The sequence below is a fragment of the Natator depressus genome, chromosome 6 (assembly GCF_965152275.1).
Source record: "Natator depressus isolate rNatDep1 chromosome 6, rNatDep2.hap1, whole genome shotgun sequence".
Taxonomy (NCBI): Eukaryota; Metazoa; Chordata; order Testudines; family Cheloniidae; genus Natator; species Natator depressus.
Window position 1 is genome coordinate 55,998,856 of NC_134239.1, and position 17,819 is coordinate 56,016,674.

General features: G+C 39.4%; 1 protein-coding gene across 1 annotated transcript; it reads left to right on the forward strand.

The window, feature by feature from the left end:
• Positions 1-33: 33 nt before the first annotated feature.
• On the forward strand, positions 34-16,924 carry API5 (apoptosis inhibitor 5). Its single transcript, XM_074955304.1, has 14 exons — positions 34-236; positions 2,145-2,306; positions 3,960-4,053; positions 4,462-4,527; positions 4,973-5,124; positions 5,926-6,132; positions 7,842-7,946; positions 8,885-8,974; positions 9,817-9,998; positions 10,314-10,407; positions 12,042-12,098; positions 13,374-13,450; positions 13,947-14,083; positions 15,237-16,924. The coding sequence occupies exons 1-14, from the start codon at positions 168-170 to the stop codon at positions 15,314-15,316; spliced, it is 1,572 nt and encodes a 523-aa protein (XP_074811405.1). The 5' UTR covers positions 34-167; the 3' UTR covers positions 15,317-16,924.
• The last annotated feature ends 895 nt before the right edge of the window (positions 16,925-17,819 follow it).

Genomic DNA, 17,819 nt, shown 5'->3' on the forward strand with positions numbered 1-17,819 from the left:
CCTGCAGGGGTCGCTGCCGCAGGAGGCGCGGGGCTGAGTGCGTTCGCTCGGGGGCAGCAGCAGCAGTCGCAGCGGCAGAGGCGGTAGACGCCTGAGCAGCAGCCGCCGGAGAAGCAGCCCTGAGCCGCGGCGGCCGCCTCGGTTCCAGCTCCGGCCCGCGCCGCACGATGCCGACTGTGGAGGAGCTTTACCGCAACTATGGGATCCTGGCCGATGCCACCGAGACCGCGGGGCAGGTGGGTCCCGGCCGCGGCCTGCACGGCTCCGGAAAGCCCCGGGCTCGAGTGCGGCGGCTCCCGGCCGGGGGGAAGTTGCGGGGCGCAGGCCTGGCCCGGGCTGGAAGGAGCGGGATGAGGGTGGAGGGGCGGCTTGCTGGGGCGGGGGGGCCCAGGAGTGGGGGATCGGCCAGGGGCTGAGCAGGTTGGCGGGCAGCGGGTTAAGCAAAAAAAGTAACTGATGAAAATATTGCTCACGCCGCCCAGCGCGCCCGCCTGGGCCAGTGGCGTTAGCCTGGCCCTCGTCTCTTCCTCGGCCGTTTGCTGTGGCTGCAGACCGGCCTCCTTCTGTTGGAGGGAGACTCGACCTTGCATTCGTGACACGCCGCTTTGATCTCAGGCGTGAAAGGGTTTTGTAGCCAACGTTTCCCCGGGACGTTGAAGGCCTGATTTCTAGAAGTGCGTAGCCCCCACTGCTCCTGTTCCGTTTTATTGGGTGTTGTGGGTAGCCATCGCCTCTGAAAAATCAGTTCCTTGAAGCTCTCTCCTGCTTGTCAGGCCTGAGGCTCTCTTTTAAATGTGGTGTTATGTGGTTGGAGTTATTAACTCAGTCTCAGAAAACAGACCTGCTTTGATCAGTGTTTGACCCAGAAAAACTTGTGGCAGTCATAAAAAGAAAAAAAGACATGTCTTACAGCTTTTAAATTTATTATCGCCACCCAGAACAGGCTGTGCTAAGTAAAGCATCCTTTCTGCAACACTGAGGAGAGTAGGGTGTTAAAAATAGAACTCAGTTCATTTTCTTTAGAATAAAGTATTCGGATTTTTTGCTCCAGTTATAGTATGCTGTTTGGGAAACTTCCGCTAGAATTTTAAGGTTTCCATCCTGCGTAACTTTACATAAACAAGTAGAGTTAAGGATGTGCAGAAGAGCTTGCAGGATCTGGGCCTGTGTGTATTGAACAGCTAAGCAGATGTAGGAGTGAAAATGAAAATAGTCAAAGTAAATGACAACTGAGGGGTTACTGGTCAGAGAGAAAACATAATTCCAAGTATAGAAATTATGTTCAATAGTTTATTTAAAATACAGGTGGTAAGAACAATATTTGATTAAGAGCAATATGATTATTCATATGTGAATTACTGTCATGTACTAATGTACAATTTGGGGACAGAAAGATTGCTTGTCCAGTTCTGGCCAGCAGTCATCTTTGGAGCATGAAAAGAAAAGCTTCTCAGTAGAATTTCCTGGCTTGCTAGATTAATTAAAAAAAAAAAAAATGCCTTGGCAAGGCCCGGTGAAAGATCAAATCTCAAACTTGATCTGAGAGAGAAACTAATTATTGTAGTTCTTGTAGCTTTTACAAATAATAATTCCTTCCCCTGTCTAGATAGTAGATTTCCAGATTCCGATCCTGCCATGGAACCCTGGTAATCATCAAGTTCATTGTGACCCTGCTTGTGTTTAAGGGTCTGCTCATGTGGATCTGATTGCAGCATTTGGCTCTTAGATGGTATAAATAAAAATTTAACGTTACTCAGCTGAACAGAAGGTGATTTACTCATCCAATTGTCTATTAAGTACCTGATCTACTCTTACTGAAGTCAGTGGAAATTTTGCCACTCATAAGAAGTAGAATACCATAAGGCCATTTCCTACCTTATTGGTACTTTGGACGGTAATTTTTTTTCTTTAAATGCAGCCTTTATTTTTTGGTCAATAATTTTGTTGGTTTGATTAGTAGTCAGTACAGTTATGCCAAAGCAAATTATGGTCCAGTTAATTTATCATTAATATACGTGAACTTTTTGTAAATAGGTTGCTGTATTAATGATGAAACTGAAGGCAACTGAGAGTAAAAAGTCCTTTCTAGGTCCTCGGGAAATCCAAAGTATGCTCTGCTTTATATAGTCTGTTTTCTCTTCTAGCATAAAGATGCTTATCAGGTGATATTGGATGGCGTAAAGGGAAGTGCCAAGGAGAAGAGGCTAGCAGCACAGTTTATTCCAAAGTTCTTCAAACATTTCCCTGAGTTGGCTGATTCAGCTATCAATGCCCAACTGGACCTCTGTGAGGATGAAGATGTTTCTGTAAGGATACATGCTGGACATTTTGTAGCATGCTGCTATATTGAGTTTTATTTTGTGCTCCCCTTTATTCCTCTCCCATTTTATATAAGTATTTTCCTCCAAAAAATTGGACTTCAGTGTCCATATGTTTCCAAACATATTATGTCTGTGTGTCATAAAATTATAATTAAATTAACACTACATTAGTGCCTTCCTCTTATTTCAGTCAAAGCAATTCTGATCACTTTGGGTGAAGTAAGTTGATTCCTACAGATGCCTGTCACTTAGCTCATGATAATGCTTATAATGCAAATAATGTCTGAAGAACACATTGTAATTGTACTCATCTTCTATCACCAGCTAAATCTTTATTGGGTTTTTTTCTTCACCATCCCTTGTGACTCGACCCTTTCTAGTTACAGGAAAAAATTCTCTAGCCAGAGACTGAACTAAAAATACTTCTCATGTTCCTAACACTTTTTTTATATCAAAGTACTTTACATGTATTAAGCCTTACATCTTCTCTTGAAAGTAAGGAAATATTTCTACCATTTTACACATTGGAAACATGAGGCACAAAATAAAAAAAACCACCTGATTTTCCAGGCATCCTAAGCACTCACAACTCCGGTTTGCTTTGAGTGGGGTTCTATAGGCTAAGCACCTTTGGAAATGAGACTTAGGTGATTTGCACAGGGTCAGACAGGAAGTCTCAGTTGTGCTGGGAAGAAACCCCAGTATTTCTGGCTCTGTCTTGTACATTAACAACAAACCTATCCTTTCTGTTTTAGCCCATAATAACTATCTAGAAGTGGTAGAAAATGATCAGATAAAGGATGGAAGTTGTATTATTTTTTAATCCAAATTTGGTTCATGAGGTTTTGATCCGTTCGTGATTTTTTTTATGTAAGTGTTTAAAGAATCTGTTAAAATGGCATTTTCCCAACAATATTAGGCTCAAGATGAAATCATAGTTATTTTATAATCCGCAAATATCTGTTCATAAGACTTCTCCAAACCAACCATAAATGTTGAAGTTTGAGCTGTCACTAGTGTCTGATTAATAGCTGGGGCAGAGACTTTTCGGTATGGAACTAATGGCACAGCACAGTTAGGTAAATCGGAAACCTCACATGGGTTCTGCAGTTCACATCAGCATCTGCAATTCAGAATATTTGAGTTCAGCATTTAATTCAGGGATGCTACTGGACGTAAAAGATAGCAGAAGTCACACACTAAGGGCTCATCTTCACTGGCAATTTACAGCGCTGCAACTGTCTCGCTCAGCGGTGAGAAAAAACACCCCCTTGAGCGCAGCAAGTTTCAGCGCTGTAAATGGCCAGTGTAGACAGTGCACCAGCGCTGGAAGCCACGCCCCTTGTGGAGGTGGGTTTTTTAGAGCACTGGGAGAGCTGTCTCCCCCCATGCTGTGCCACGACCATGCAAGGCACGTTAAAGCACTGCCGCGGCAGCACTTTAGCATTGCCAGTGTAGACTAGCCCTAAATCATCTTACTCTTTGTTGGTTTAGATACCAAACGCGTGATTGTTTTTCTCATTCAGCTGTTTTTCTTCTGAACCTTGTTTGAGACTGCACTGATTCTAATCTGCCTGTAATTATGTGCTAAGATTTTGACTCTTCTGTTCAGATGATGACAGTGTTTCATTTTGACAGATCCGACGCCAGGCAATCAAGGAGCTGCCTCAGTTTGCCACAGGAGATAATCTTCCCCGGGTGGCAGACATACTGACCCAGCTTCTGCAGTCAGGTAACATGTACTGATGATTTCCTTGCCTATTTCCTGCTGCCATGTGCTTCTGTTACATGTATGTTTGTGGCTGGTTTGGTTGAAGAGAGTTATAGTTGTGGAAACTGAATTCCTCTGTTGATTCATTAGCTTGTTATGTAGCAATCTGCCACAGTTGTCTTCATATCCTGTTTTTGCTCCATTTCTTTTCCCCTGTCGTTGACATCTTATATCTGCAGTGCAAATATGCCAGGATGACAGGAAATATTTGTTAAACATTTAAACTCTGCAGTGACTTGCTCTTTGTAACCAGATGTCAGGAATTAGAAACCTTTTTGTATTATGCTGAAGTATTCTTTTGCCCTCTTATTCTTGCCCTTACTTCAGCATATCAGAAAGATGCATGACTTTGAATTTTCTCTTCCCCAGATGATTCCGCAGAATTCAACTTGGTGAACAATGCTCTGTTAAGTATATTTAAGATGGATGCTAAAGGTAAATAGCAGACTCTTTTTATATATAATGTTTTTATTGTTTAAAGTGCTCACCAGTCGTTGATAAGTCTCAAGGAGTGAGATCAGGAATGGTTCTTGTATCTGCTGCAGGGCAGTGTAGAATTTTAAGCAAATGTTATTACTTGCTGTTCTGTGTCACAGATCTTGAGCTGTTTGGCTTATGTAAATACAGAGCCATTACAACTTTGTAATATAGTGGTACCCAAAATGTGGTGTTTGATATGCAAACATACAGGAAGGCATGATCTCTGCCCTTAAGAGCTATGTGTTCTGCTGTGGTGTATGTTTACCTTGTTTCTAAAACTAGCAATTTTAAAATAAGTTCTGGAGCTTTTCCAATTTGGAAAGTAGTTTTTCTTTTTACTGTATATCATAATTATAAAATTGTTGAACGGTTTGCATTAATTTAATTGTTTGCATTTCAGGGACACTGGGAGGCTTGTTCAGTCAGATTCTTCAGGGAGAGGATATTGTGAGAGAACGAGCTATCAAGTTCCTCTCTACCAAACTCAAGACCCTTCCTGAGGAAGTGTTAACAAAGGAAGTAGAGGAGCTCATATTAACTGAATCAAAGAAGGTAAGTGTTGTATTTCACTCCAAATTTAGGTTCTGTTAAATCAGCTTTTTTTGTAATAGAAAGGTTTCCAGTATTTAATTGTTTAAAACGCCATGCACAGTTATGGCACTGTATACATGATTCTGTGATTGGGGGAGGGATAGCTATGTTTGCGGGAGGGATAGCTCAGTTGTTTTGAGCATTGGCTTGCTAAAACCAGGGTTGTGAGTTCAGTTCTTGAGGGGAGGCCATTTAGGGATCTGGGGCAAAAATTGGGGATTGGTCCTGCTTTGAGCAGGGGGTTGGACTAGATGACCTCTTGAGGTCCCTTCCAACCCTGATATTCTATGCTTCTGTGTTTGCAACCCAGATGTTACAGCATTATGTGACTGTGTCAATGCAGACGCAACTGTTTTGTCCACTTTTTTATTTATAATCTGTTTTCATTGTCCAGACTGAGAGAGATGCAAAAATCAAGAAAACTGACCAAACAATAAGAAGTAAATTACATGGTTAAAGTTCTTTCAGTTTTAGGCATTCAAGTTTTTGTTAGTAATCTAAAGAGACTCGATATTTAAAAATAATTGGCTGAGCAAAGTGAGGTCCTATGCTCAATTTGATGGCATTTCTGTCTGTGGCACCCTCTCGTTACTTTAACCCAGAGGCATATACAGAGACACTGTATGTTTTCCCATTTTTAAAAAATGTAGGGAGCTAAAACTGAACTATTGGTTAACAGTGCTATTTACCAACTTAAGTGTAATAGGAGACGGGTATTACAAATTGCCTCAGTGGGATTCTGTTTTCTGCTGTTATTTTAAGGTCCTTGAAGATGTGACGGGTGAGGAATTTGTCCTTTTCATGAAGATATTATCTGGCTTAAAAAGCTTACAGACAGTGAGCGGGAGGCAGCAACTGGTGGAACTGGTGGCTGAACAAGCTGACCTGGAGCAAACTTTTAATCCATCCGATCCAGATTGTGTGGACAGACTCTTGCAGTGCACTCGACAGGCAGTGCCACTCTTCTCAGTATGTATTTCTTTCCTTTGTATAGTTAGTATGATATTAAAGTTGCGGACTGTAATGTCTTGAATGTCATGACTAGCTGTGTCAGAGTGATTGCACAGCTGTGACTTATAGTCAGCAGTTTCTCTGACCTAAGTCTTACTTGTATTTTGGACTGATCTGTTCTGGAGAATTTCCATTCAGATTTGTAAATCATAAGAACTTTTGTGTCTTCCTTAAGTTCCTGCTTTCTCACAAATTGAAGAATTTGATGTGACTGATGTCTCAGTCTCCCACCTCTATTCGTCAGCAGATGTGGTATTTGTCTTAGTGTGTTAGCTGAGAGAATTGAAATTTTCTTTATTGGTTATGGAAGAGAATCTTGCCAACATGATTCTAGGCCCTTTCTCTCTAATAAACTCTGTGCAATTTCTAGGCTTAATTTAGTAAAGATAACTTTCTTCCATGGTTACAGAAGGCTTTTAATACCATTCTTTCTGCTCGTTGTTAGCATCCCTGGCAGATGGGCAATTCTGTTGCCTTGGCTCTACGTGCCCAATGTAATTTTTAGGAACTGCTCTTTCAGAAAACATCACAACTCAACATGATAAGAGGGGTATGGGAAAGGAAGTATGTCCTTGTGATTAAAGCACCGGCTTGTATTTGTGGCTGTGTCACAGAGTTCCTTTGTGATCTTTGGTAGGTTATTTAATCTCTGAACACTAGCTCCCCATCTTGTGAAATGGAGAATCCGCTGAAATTCTAACACTTGCACTGATTTAACTGTTTTTGATGCACTCCTCCACTCCAGGAGACTTTGACAGTCTCTCTTAAAGGAAAATGTGGTGGTTTCTTTTGGTACCTATAGCACAGAAGGAACTGTGCAACTTCTGAGACATCCTGTGCTCAAAAGAGTTTTGTCAGCTTTTGCTCCAGTCTTGCAAGGGAAAGTCATCATAAGATAAAGGCAGGATTTTAAGGTCATGGGCAAGGACTTCTGGCCAAGTGAAAGCGCCATCTCTCAACTATATCAGACACAGATTACCACTTGTACTGAAAGAGAGTCATTGAAAAAAGGCTTCAGCCTAACTTCAGAAATAGGTTAATAACTTCTTTTTAAAACACTGGCACTCACACAACCAGAGAGGGATGAGCCCTTGCAAAAGTTCCTGGGTTGTATTTTTTTTTTTTTTTTTGGCTCAGACTTTAGAATCTTGTAACAATCCCCTCTTTAGACGTAAAAAGTGAATATTTGCCAGGTATGCTATTAATTATACATGGTGTCTTACCTCATATCCGCTGGGCTGACCTAGCACTATCTGCTGTCAAGAGAGAGAGCTGGATTTGAATCCTAAGTTCACCCTCTTGCTCCATTCTCAGTGAGGGTTAGGAATATTGCAGAGATGAGAGCAGAGTCCAATAGACAAATGTTCTGCTGATGGATTTAAATTTAAACATTGATTAACTCAGTCCATTGCCAGGCATATTCCAGTAGTTTAAAACCTGTTTTCCGGGAAATGGAACTGTTATAGATAGGAAAAAATAAGCATTTGCAATTTTATCAAAATCACCTGTAGCCTAGGCACCACTCTTAGCTGGAAGGGCCTGTGTGTTTTGAAGGGAGAAATTAGCTAAGGGGTAGCAAAATGATGGGTGTCCATTGGGCAGGGAAGGTGGGAAAAAATTAAATCAAACTCCTGCAGTAACCTTAGTGTCTTTCTGAACTTTTACAGAAAAATGTTCATTCTACAAGGTTTGTGACTTACTTCTGCGAGCATGTGTTACCAAACCTCAGTTCCCTGACTACTCCAGTGGAGGGCCTTGATATCCAGTTAGAGGTAAGCTAAGCCTGTAAGAGCTAGTAAACCTCAAATATACACATCATAGTGCTTATTGCAGAAGTGTTTCGCTGCATAACACTCTTGAGATTGTAAAAACTTCAGTGTGTTTTCCAGCAATTTGCTGATCTACTGTTCTATGGCTCTTCTAGTTAATAACATGAGGAAAGATCACAGAACTCTGCCAGCTGGTGGAGCTGGGTTGAGCAGAACCTTCTAATGCCTAAGAGTAAATACAGAAAGCAAAAGCCTTGCCCTAATTAAGAGGAATAATGACTATAGTTATTAGTCATGTGGTGACCTCACTGAACTTTCCAAGCTGTTGCTATTCCTTCACATTGTCTTCCAAATAGTCCCCTTAGAGTTACCTCTTTGTCAGCAATGTGCTTGTGCTGTGCAAAACAAACAAAAGAAAAATTCCTGCCTGAAAGAGCTTACAAGCTGAAAGAGCCAGATAGACAAGAGGCACTGAGAAGCCATGAGGGAATAACTTGAATACCTTTTTATATTCATTATTTTTATTGTCACTTCTTGTGGGCATCATGGAGGGAGTGTGGCTTTAGGAGGAACTTAAATGCATTGAGGAAGGAGGCTTGAATGAATATCTGGTAGACTGCAGACAGGAGGTTCAGACAAGCTTAGTCTGGCATTCACTGCTTAACAATTGTTAAAATACATGTATAAATATTACTGTCACATGTTAATTTTAGTTCTCTACAAATCTCTGGTACTTAAAGCCTGCATTAAAGGTAAGATGTCCCTCACCTGGCATGAGTTGTATTTTATAGACTTTACAAAATCATGATTGATGTTTGTGGCAATTGAATGTTGTGATATGCTGAAGAAGCCATGTTAATGTTGCAATCCACTTTTATTTAAAATTATGCAACTATGTGATTATAACTCTTAGCTTTACCAAGAGCTGTTCTTGTTTGTAGGTATTGAAACTACTTGCTGAAATGAGTTCGTTTTGTGGTGACATGGAAAAGTTAGAATCAAACTTGAAGAAGCTTTTTGATAAATTACTGGTAAGGCAGACTTTTGCTGTGATACAATAATAAAAAATGCACTCCTAAAAGTGAGTGACCTTTAGTTGCTTATTACCCATTTATCTTTGGTACCTTCCTGTAAAGGTAGTTACCCCTGGTTATTCTTCTGTTCAAGACAAATAAGTGCAAAGATCTCTTTGCCCACTTTGAATCTCTCCATAGCATTGCAGAACTGGATGATTTCTCTACACACCATTTTTGATCCAAGTTGAAGAAAGTAGTATGGTTTGTGTTTTGTATGATGATCTTAAAATCCGTCCGTGCTAGCAGTAGTGGCAGGGCTACCACAGACACTTACTGGCTCAGAGCAGGTTGAGATGCTGATAAAAGCGTTGGTAGCTGATCTGCACTAGCCTGGAAACAAATGATAGTAACATGGAGCTAGTGCAATGAAGGGAGACTCTGTTAGAATTGTCAGAATAGATAAGGCCCTATGTAATGTAGCTTAAACTAGTTGGAGTCTGTACAAGACTGCAGCAGAGCCTATAGAAAAAATGTTAGTTGGTCCTCCCTACAATCCAACAATGCACAGAGTGGTATTGATAAGTTAGGTGTTTGCTGGACTGGCTGTTTCCAAACGCTGAAGTTAAAGAGAAGTTTTGTATGACCATACATTCAAGAGAAACTGGTAAATAGATTAGACTGCTAACCTGCTTACATATTTGGCTAACTGATTTGGTAATGCTGTTTATTTCCTATATTGAGGTTTTATTTTTCGTAGCTTTGCCCTCCTGTGAAAGTGGGTGGGATGCAAAAAGTGGAGAAAAGGGAACAGGTGAGTGAAAGTGTCTCATGTATCTGTTCTGCTTGGTGTTCATCAGGAGTACATGCCACTTCCTCCAGAGGAAGCAGAGAATGGGGAAAATGCTGGTAATGAAGAGCCCAAGTTGCAGTTCAGCTATGTGGAGTGTTTGTTGTATAGCTTTCATCAGCTGGGGCGAAAGCTTCCAGACTTCCTCACGTCCAAGCTCAATGCAGAGAAATTGAAAGACTTCAAAATCAGGTAATGTATGAGAGACTGGAATGATCACTTTAGCTGCAAACCCAGCTGCAGTGGACATACTGGAAGTGTCAGTGTAGAATATTATTGATCCTTCCTCTGCTGAACTGTTTGGGTGCGGGAGAAGCATAAATCAGATTAGAAAGCAAAATAATGAACTGATTGAAAAATGTTTTCAGCATTTATTTAAAAATAAAAAAACTCTTGTCATATCACGGTTTTCCTTTTGCTTGTGCTATTCTTTTACAGGAATGTGTGAAGTTTTGTGCTTGGCTTGATTGGGGTTCATTAAATACTTTAAACTCATTTTTCTGTTAGGCTACAGTATTTTGCCCGAGGGTTGCAGGTTTATATACGACAGCTTCGTCTGGCACTTCAAGGAAAAACAGGTGAAGCCTTAAAAACAGAAGAGGTATGTATTCCCTGGAAGCAGTTCTCTTATCAATTCTACTGAATAGCTATTGCAAACCACTATAAAAGCCAGCCTTTTTTGCTGAGATGACTAAAATTGAATGATACTGGGAAATGACTGTCACTATGCTGCTTAAGCCTACTAAATGAATGTAGATTGACGCTGCATTTCAGGCAAATACTATCAATACAGCTGATAGCAAATATTTTAGACGCGAGAAAGCTCTTGTAGTTTGAATAAACTTTGTTTCGTGGTCTGGAAAGTGGCAAATGTTTTCTAGATTTATTAAGTGCTAGATGACAGCATGCATGAATGCACCATTCTCTTACCTCTACAGACCCAGGTTCAATTCTCCTCATGTGCAAATGAATTTGAACTCAAATTTGTTGATGATATTTCTCAGTACTACAGAAGTACTAAATTAGGTGCCTTTGGCCATGTCCAAGTTTGGAGTACCAACTGTGCTGCAGGTCAGCAGTCAAGGAAGCTGAAAGAGCTGTGTGAGAGCACAGGACTGCAGTGCCAGAGGGTGCTGGAAAGCAGGACGTGGGTGCACTGATTAGCAGGGAGTGCAGCAGATTGGGACTGAGGCGCATTACCAGAGCTGTACAGTGGCCAAGCACTAGAACAGTGAGGGCAACAGAGAAGATTGAACTGGCTTAGCAGAGCTGCAGAGAGAAGCTGGCATAGTACCTCACTGTACTGTTGCTTGTCTCTAACCAGTGCTCTGTCACTTTCAGGAGCATTATCCTTAAATTTATTTATTTATTTATTTACTTATTTATTTAAATAAAGGCAGTTTACCAACACTTTATACCAGAAAGCAGTGTTCACTGTCCTGGGCTTGTTAATGTGACAGTCCTGCAATTCTCTAAGCAGTTAAGTTTCCCATCTGTTGCAGCACCAATCATGGATTTCAAAAGCAATGTTACTCCACATACAAAAAACCAGTGATGCTAGCTTCCGAAGTCAGTATCTGATTATTCAGTAGTTATGCCTGATCATGGCCAATCTTCCTTGCATATTGAAACAAGACAGTGACAGAGAGTTCTCTGCAAAAGGTTTTTGCTGGGCTGCTACTGTTGAACATCCCTTAGTTCCTGCATTTGTTTCAGTTACACTCTCTTGACTGGGTTTGTATTGCAAACCTGAATTGGGGCAGATAGATACAAGTGGATGCATGACAGGCAATGTCATCTATCCAGGTGCCACTTCTGGAGATGGGGGGACACTTCTAAGCCTTAACCACATGCAGCTAGATCAACAGGTCACAGTTGAACTTTGGCTTTCAGATTATAGTAGTGTTTTGTTCACCCACAGATTGTGTCTGTTTGGCCTAGTTACACACCATACATTTTGTTTTGAATGAGACACCTAAATGTATTGAACAAAGAATGGTAGAAAATTGGAATCCTGGAATTCTATAGCCAACTGATTTTCATTAAATGCAAAATTACTGAGAACTAAAAATTATAACAGCTAAGTCATTTACAGAAATTTGCTATAGATCTCTCATCAAGGTCATAGAAATTTACTTGGAGGTGTGCAGTAAAATTCCAATACATCTGTCTTCACTAAATGCATCTGATGTAATCTCAAATCACTAAAATTGCTGTATTTTTCCCTTTTTGCAGAACAAAATTAAAGTGGTTGCCTTGAAAATAACTAATAACATCAATGTTTTAATCAAGGTAAGCCTTAAATCTTCTGTTATGTCTAAATATGGAACAGGTCTGTAACAGAAGGATCTCTGAAAAGGAAGGCTCGGGAACAGAGAGCTATTGAGAAATTTCCCAGATGGGGATCAAATGTTGTTGTCAAGACGCTCCACTGTCATCTCTACCGTGGAGTAAATCAAATTCAGCATTGGCACTACGTTAAAGTTCTTCCCTTAAGTTTTTGTTAATTTCCTGGTCTAAGGAGATCAGTGCTCCCCTGCTGTCATTCGAGTACATTTCCTTTGTGAACTCTCTGGAGCTACATATTAGCAACTAACAATGGAAATTAATAAATAAACGGCTTATTGAATTGAAAGTAACAGTGACTGGCTGACTGAAATCCATTTCAGTACTCTACCTGCTCACTGTATAAAGTTTGTGGCATCATTATCAAGACATCCAGCCACCTTGAATTGGGTGGATTACCCTGCTGAGGAGTTGGAATTTTAAGTGTTGCAGCCTTTTGTTTGTAGGCCAATAAATTGATGATTCAGTATCATGAGGGGAAGATTTACTTTAAAAAAAAAAACACTATAATGGGTCAGTTGTCCTTTGCAGTGTCATTTTGATCAGAAATTTGGGCCAATTGTTCTATAACAATGATTTTCAGTTTAGGATTTACTTGCTGTGTCTGATTTCAGCAGGTTTGATGGAGTTTACAGGATGTTTAAGCATAAAAGCAAGTTAAGGATTGAGCAAGTCTTGCCTCGTAACATTCAATGTTTCGGTATCTATAGTTAGAAATATATCCCTGAAATGCTGACTTAAGGTTTAATGTAATGTTTTTAAAGAAAACTGTTTTGATTATACTTTCCCTTCAAAGTTCATACCATGGCACTCTAGTGTGAGCCAATTCTTTGCTCAATCCCATGCTGCTTCTTAGCACCGTGGTGGGAATAGCAGAGATCCACACAGGAGCCATTGTAATTCATTGTAGTAATGTACAGTACACATATTAATATACTGTGCAGAATCATAGCATGAGACACTTCTGTTAATATGAAATTAGAATTTCATATTAGAGTGCATGGAATAAAGTAGCTGAATTTTTTAAGTGGTTCATCCAGGTAATTCTTGTTTCTGGATCCTAGGACTTAAGTCATCTTTGGTTTTAAAGAGCTTGTTTGAAGGAGGTTGGGGGAATAGGGAAGTATGATTAATGCAGACTCATAATATAGGTAAGATTATGGAGTGTTATTGGCGTGGACTTCATTTTGTGGTAAAATGTCCACAATTTTGTTTGTTTAGGACCTTTTCCACATTCCCCCTTCTTACAAGAGCACAGTTACGCTGTCTTGGAAACCTGTACAGAAGGCTGATGCAGGGTAAGAGTTACCAGGAAAACTTGCTTAAAGTGATATTATTGCATACACACATTGTGGAATTTTTATTTTATGATGTACAACAACTTGCCAGTATATGTTGTTCAGCACATGAGCTAAAAACCAAAGATTCGCATGCAAAAATCTTAGATAGAATTAAGGTTACAATTGTATAATAGTACATTGTAGGCATTGTGCATAAGTTGTAGTCTCAGGATCCAGTTTGCCACACTGTGAGCCACATAACAGCTCTAGTTGTTGGCGAGTGGTATAAGGTGTCAAGACTTGCTGGGACGATACAGTAGATAATTTAATCAAAATGGGGATCAGTCTTTTAAGAAGGTTCTACAATACCGTCTTCCAGAGTGTCTTCATTAACAGCTCTACTGGCTCATAAATACTAATCTATGGGGCTGAGCATACTGTGTCTGTACTTACTACCTCGGGGATAGTGCAGCATCTTTCAAAGACCTCTCTTTATATTTTCTTGCCTTTGCAGTCAAAAAAGAACTAGTGAAGATACAACTTCAAGTTCACCACCGAAGAAGGCTCCAGCAGGACCAAAAAGGGATGCCAGGCAAATATACAACCCACCCAGTGGGAAATACAGTAGCAACCTGGGCAGCTTTTCTTATGGTAAGTTGGAGAGTTTTTGGAAGAACCTTGCAGGGTGAATTTACCCCTCTGGGAAGGATGTCAGTTAAGCAAGTTCCTTTCCAGATCCTCAGACGATCCAGAATTTGCTGTCATGATTTTTCCATGTAATTGTATCTATATTTTTTTTAAATCACTGGTCTAGTAATAGGATAAGTTTACCAGCCTAATAACTAAGCAACTTTGCAACATCATTTTAGCAGCCACCGGTCTCTTGCAGATCTGGGGATTAAATTGTCTGAAAGCTGAGATTCCACATTATATTATGATATAAAGTAATGTTCTGTTCTTAACAAAGAAAATTCTGTTGTCTCCAATATTGTAATTTTTGTCAACACCAGTTTTAGACATGGTAGGCAGACCCTTAAGGGCTACAGGCTGTCTTAACTTTTAATATCATTTTAGAAATTATAGCTGGAAATGATTCTATTCATCTAATTTGTCCCCGTTAGTGCAGGATCCTCTGAGGATGGTCAACTTTGAGTTCTTCATTCAAATATGTCTAATTTTAAATATCCAAAGTTCTGTCCTTCCCGTTGTAGAGTTAAACTTAATGTAATTTTAAAGGCTTAATAACTATTACAAGGGGAGGAAAAAATAGTAGGGGTCTAAAACGTTTTGATGTATTTAGGCTTCCACTGGGATCAGACTGTAGATAGGCTACTAACAGAAGCCTGAGAAACCTTGAGACACTTTGGTTCTTCCAGTGAGATCAAACTCATTCTTAATGGAGCTAAATGAAAAACTGACTCCAATATACAAACAGTTCATTTATGTCCTCTGGTTCTTCCAGTGGTTTTGGAGCCTTAAACTGAAAACATTAAGATACCAATACAGCAAAACACTTAAGTATATGCTTAATTTTAAGGAGGTGATTAGCCACATTTGAAGTCAGTGTTTGAGACATATTGTGATGGATAGGCAATAAAAACTCTTAATAAAACTGATGCAGAGAACCTTTTAAACCAATATAATACAATCTTGTTAGAAGGTTTTAAGTACTGTTGCGTAGATGGGGTTAGCCCAGGTAATTGTACCTAAAACAGAACAGCTGTAATATATTGCAATTTCATTTTTAATCCGCTATTCAAACACCAGAGACCTATATAAGATAAACGTTTGCATTTATTTTCAGAGCAGAGAGGTGGTTTCCGGGGTGGCCGAGGGAGAGGCTGGGGAGGACGAGGTAATCGCAGTCGAGGAAGAATCTACTGAACAGACCATTGCATTCTCCAGAGCCATTATGGGGTAAAACACCAGTAAAAGTGAAAGTACTGCTCATCAAAGGATTGCCTGGAGTACTGTATCCCTTCAAGGACTGCCTTCTGCTAAAGACTGACTTAAATGTTCTTTATACCTTTGTATGTATGATCTACTTTTCTAACGGACTACAAAACTTGTCCATAGTGAAACTACAACTGTATTTTTGGATGATTAGTCAGCAATTTTGAGTTATTTTAGAAGTGTCTTCAGGGTTTATTCAGAATTGGAAAACAGCATAGATGTTTTATCTGAAACTACATCTTGACAGTTTGTATATTAACCTAAAAATCAGCTATTACTCAACTAAAACTATATTGTAATTGAGTTTATATATTAAATAATGGACAGGAAAGGGATGACTACAAAGGTACACGTCCGTTAAGATTGACAGCTGCAGTAATCCTTTCCTCATCTGTAACAATATCTTGCAATATGTGGAGAAGAGTACCATTATTAAATTAGCATTTATTTACTCTTTATAACAGAATCGTTGACTATTCAGACAAATGCTGGATTTTTAAAGTCTGTAACATGGACATACAAACTTTTGCTTGTAGCATGAAGCAATCATTTAACTTAAAGTTGTGGAGAATGCGATGTTTTTGTTTTTGTACATCTTACTCTTCTCCCTACATTGTAATACAAAAGTGGTGTTTTGCAAATGGGTTTTTAATGTTCAGTATGAATATGTATGCATATGCCATGAAATTTCAGTAAAACAGGTTAAAAAAAAAAAAGACTAGAAGTACTTCAGGAGTGGGAAAAGTCAGATGCAATAATTAAGCTTCATAAATTGCAGTTGGACAGCAGCAGTGGCCTGGCTCTTTCCTGTGCGTTTGAAGATTTCTGGATTGGTTGGCACTTGAAATTTTTTTTTTTTTAAACAATACCAACTGCATTTTAAAAACATATAAATAAAATTTTATTTTGGGTACCACTGTAAAAATCCAGCTATGTTATTTGATTCAGGTGGAGAATTAAAGACTCTGTACTAGTTTGTCCTTCATGGTAACCTAAGATTTTGATTTAACAGTGGACACCCAGTAAATACAACTTTATTGAAGAGCAGATCTGGCACAGAGGTTTGGTTTTGTCGTTCTCTTCTTCCCCCTTCTTCGCCCCCCGCGCCCCCCACACACACACTTTCACCACTTTAAACTTTTTTACTTTCTCCTCAGGTCATTCGTAAAGATTGAACATTGTAAAAGGTGTGATAGTAAAAAGGAGAAAAGTTGGGGGGAAGGAAGAAATATTAACAAATTCTGTTGACATAAAATACCGTAGGTTTTAGAGGACTGAAGGTTTCCCTAACTTTTATTTTCAACATTTTGATGACCATACCCCAAACCAAATGCCTAAAAGTAATGTTTTCCTACTAGTTTCATGTGTATTTGTGAGGAATAGCTTGTGAATCTGACACAGGTGTCTTCATTAACATTCTCTGATATTTATCACTGCAATCTGAGGAATGCATCATTTGTATTTCTGGCACTAGTGCAAGATCTTCTAGAAAACTGGCCCTTTAATAATAACAAAAAAAAAAAAGCCAGAACAGCAAAACTATCAAACTACAGAAGCTGTTTCCAAACTTGATTTCTGTGCAGCTTTGGAACAGTGGTGGTAAACTTTGGACATTCCATAAGCACTTGAGTTGAACTTACATTACTGATTACAAGACACTTGCTAAATTCAGATGGTCAGTAAGAAGCTGAGCAATTAAACTTCGGCTTTCAAATACAAATTGACATGATCAAAATGTCATTTTGAAAATAGGCACAGGATCGATGTGTTGTTTCCATGTGAAAATTCAGCCTGTTTCACAAAGGGCAATAATTTGTATAATTTGAAGATTTCTAAATGAATGTCAAAGCCTATTTGTAAGCACATTTATATTCTAATCACTGGCTGCAAGCAGCTTCTTTGCTCACTGAAGTTTCAATGAGCACTTCTGAGACATCTTTTTCAGAGATGGGTGCAGCTTCAGCAAAGTTCTTGCTGCCTCAGAAATAGCTAGTTCCCCCCCTTCCTTTCATTCTTAATTTCTGATACAGTGAATTCTTTTGGAGACACCTGTGCACCACCTTGTTCAACTGTAAACTTTCCCTTATGCTTTTGGAATAAATTCACTTTGTAATTTTGTTTGAGTGGCTTACTGTTTCATTACTGTAGTTTTAAACAGTTTCATACTTTAAGACCATTTTGTAATGGCTCACTAATGGGACATTACAGTATCTTATTTTCTAATGGCTTTCATTCCAATAGGAGCTCCCTGATTATTTCACTGATATATAGAATTAATAGTTTAATCTCCAAATTAGAAGCAGCCACCATTAAGACAATGTTGTAGCTATTTAACTATCTAAAGCAACACTTCAAGCAAAGTTTCAGATAGGAAATGAAAGATACACCTCTAATAGAAATGGCATGAGTTTAGGTCAGCTGATTGCAATGATCC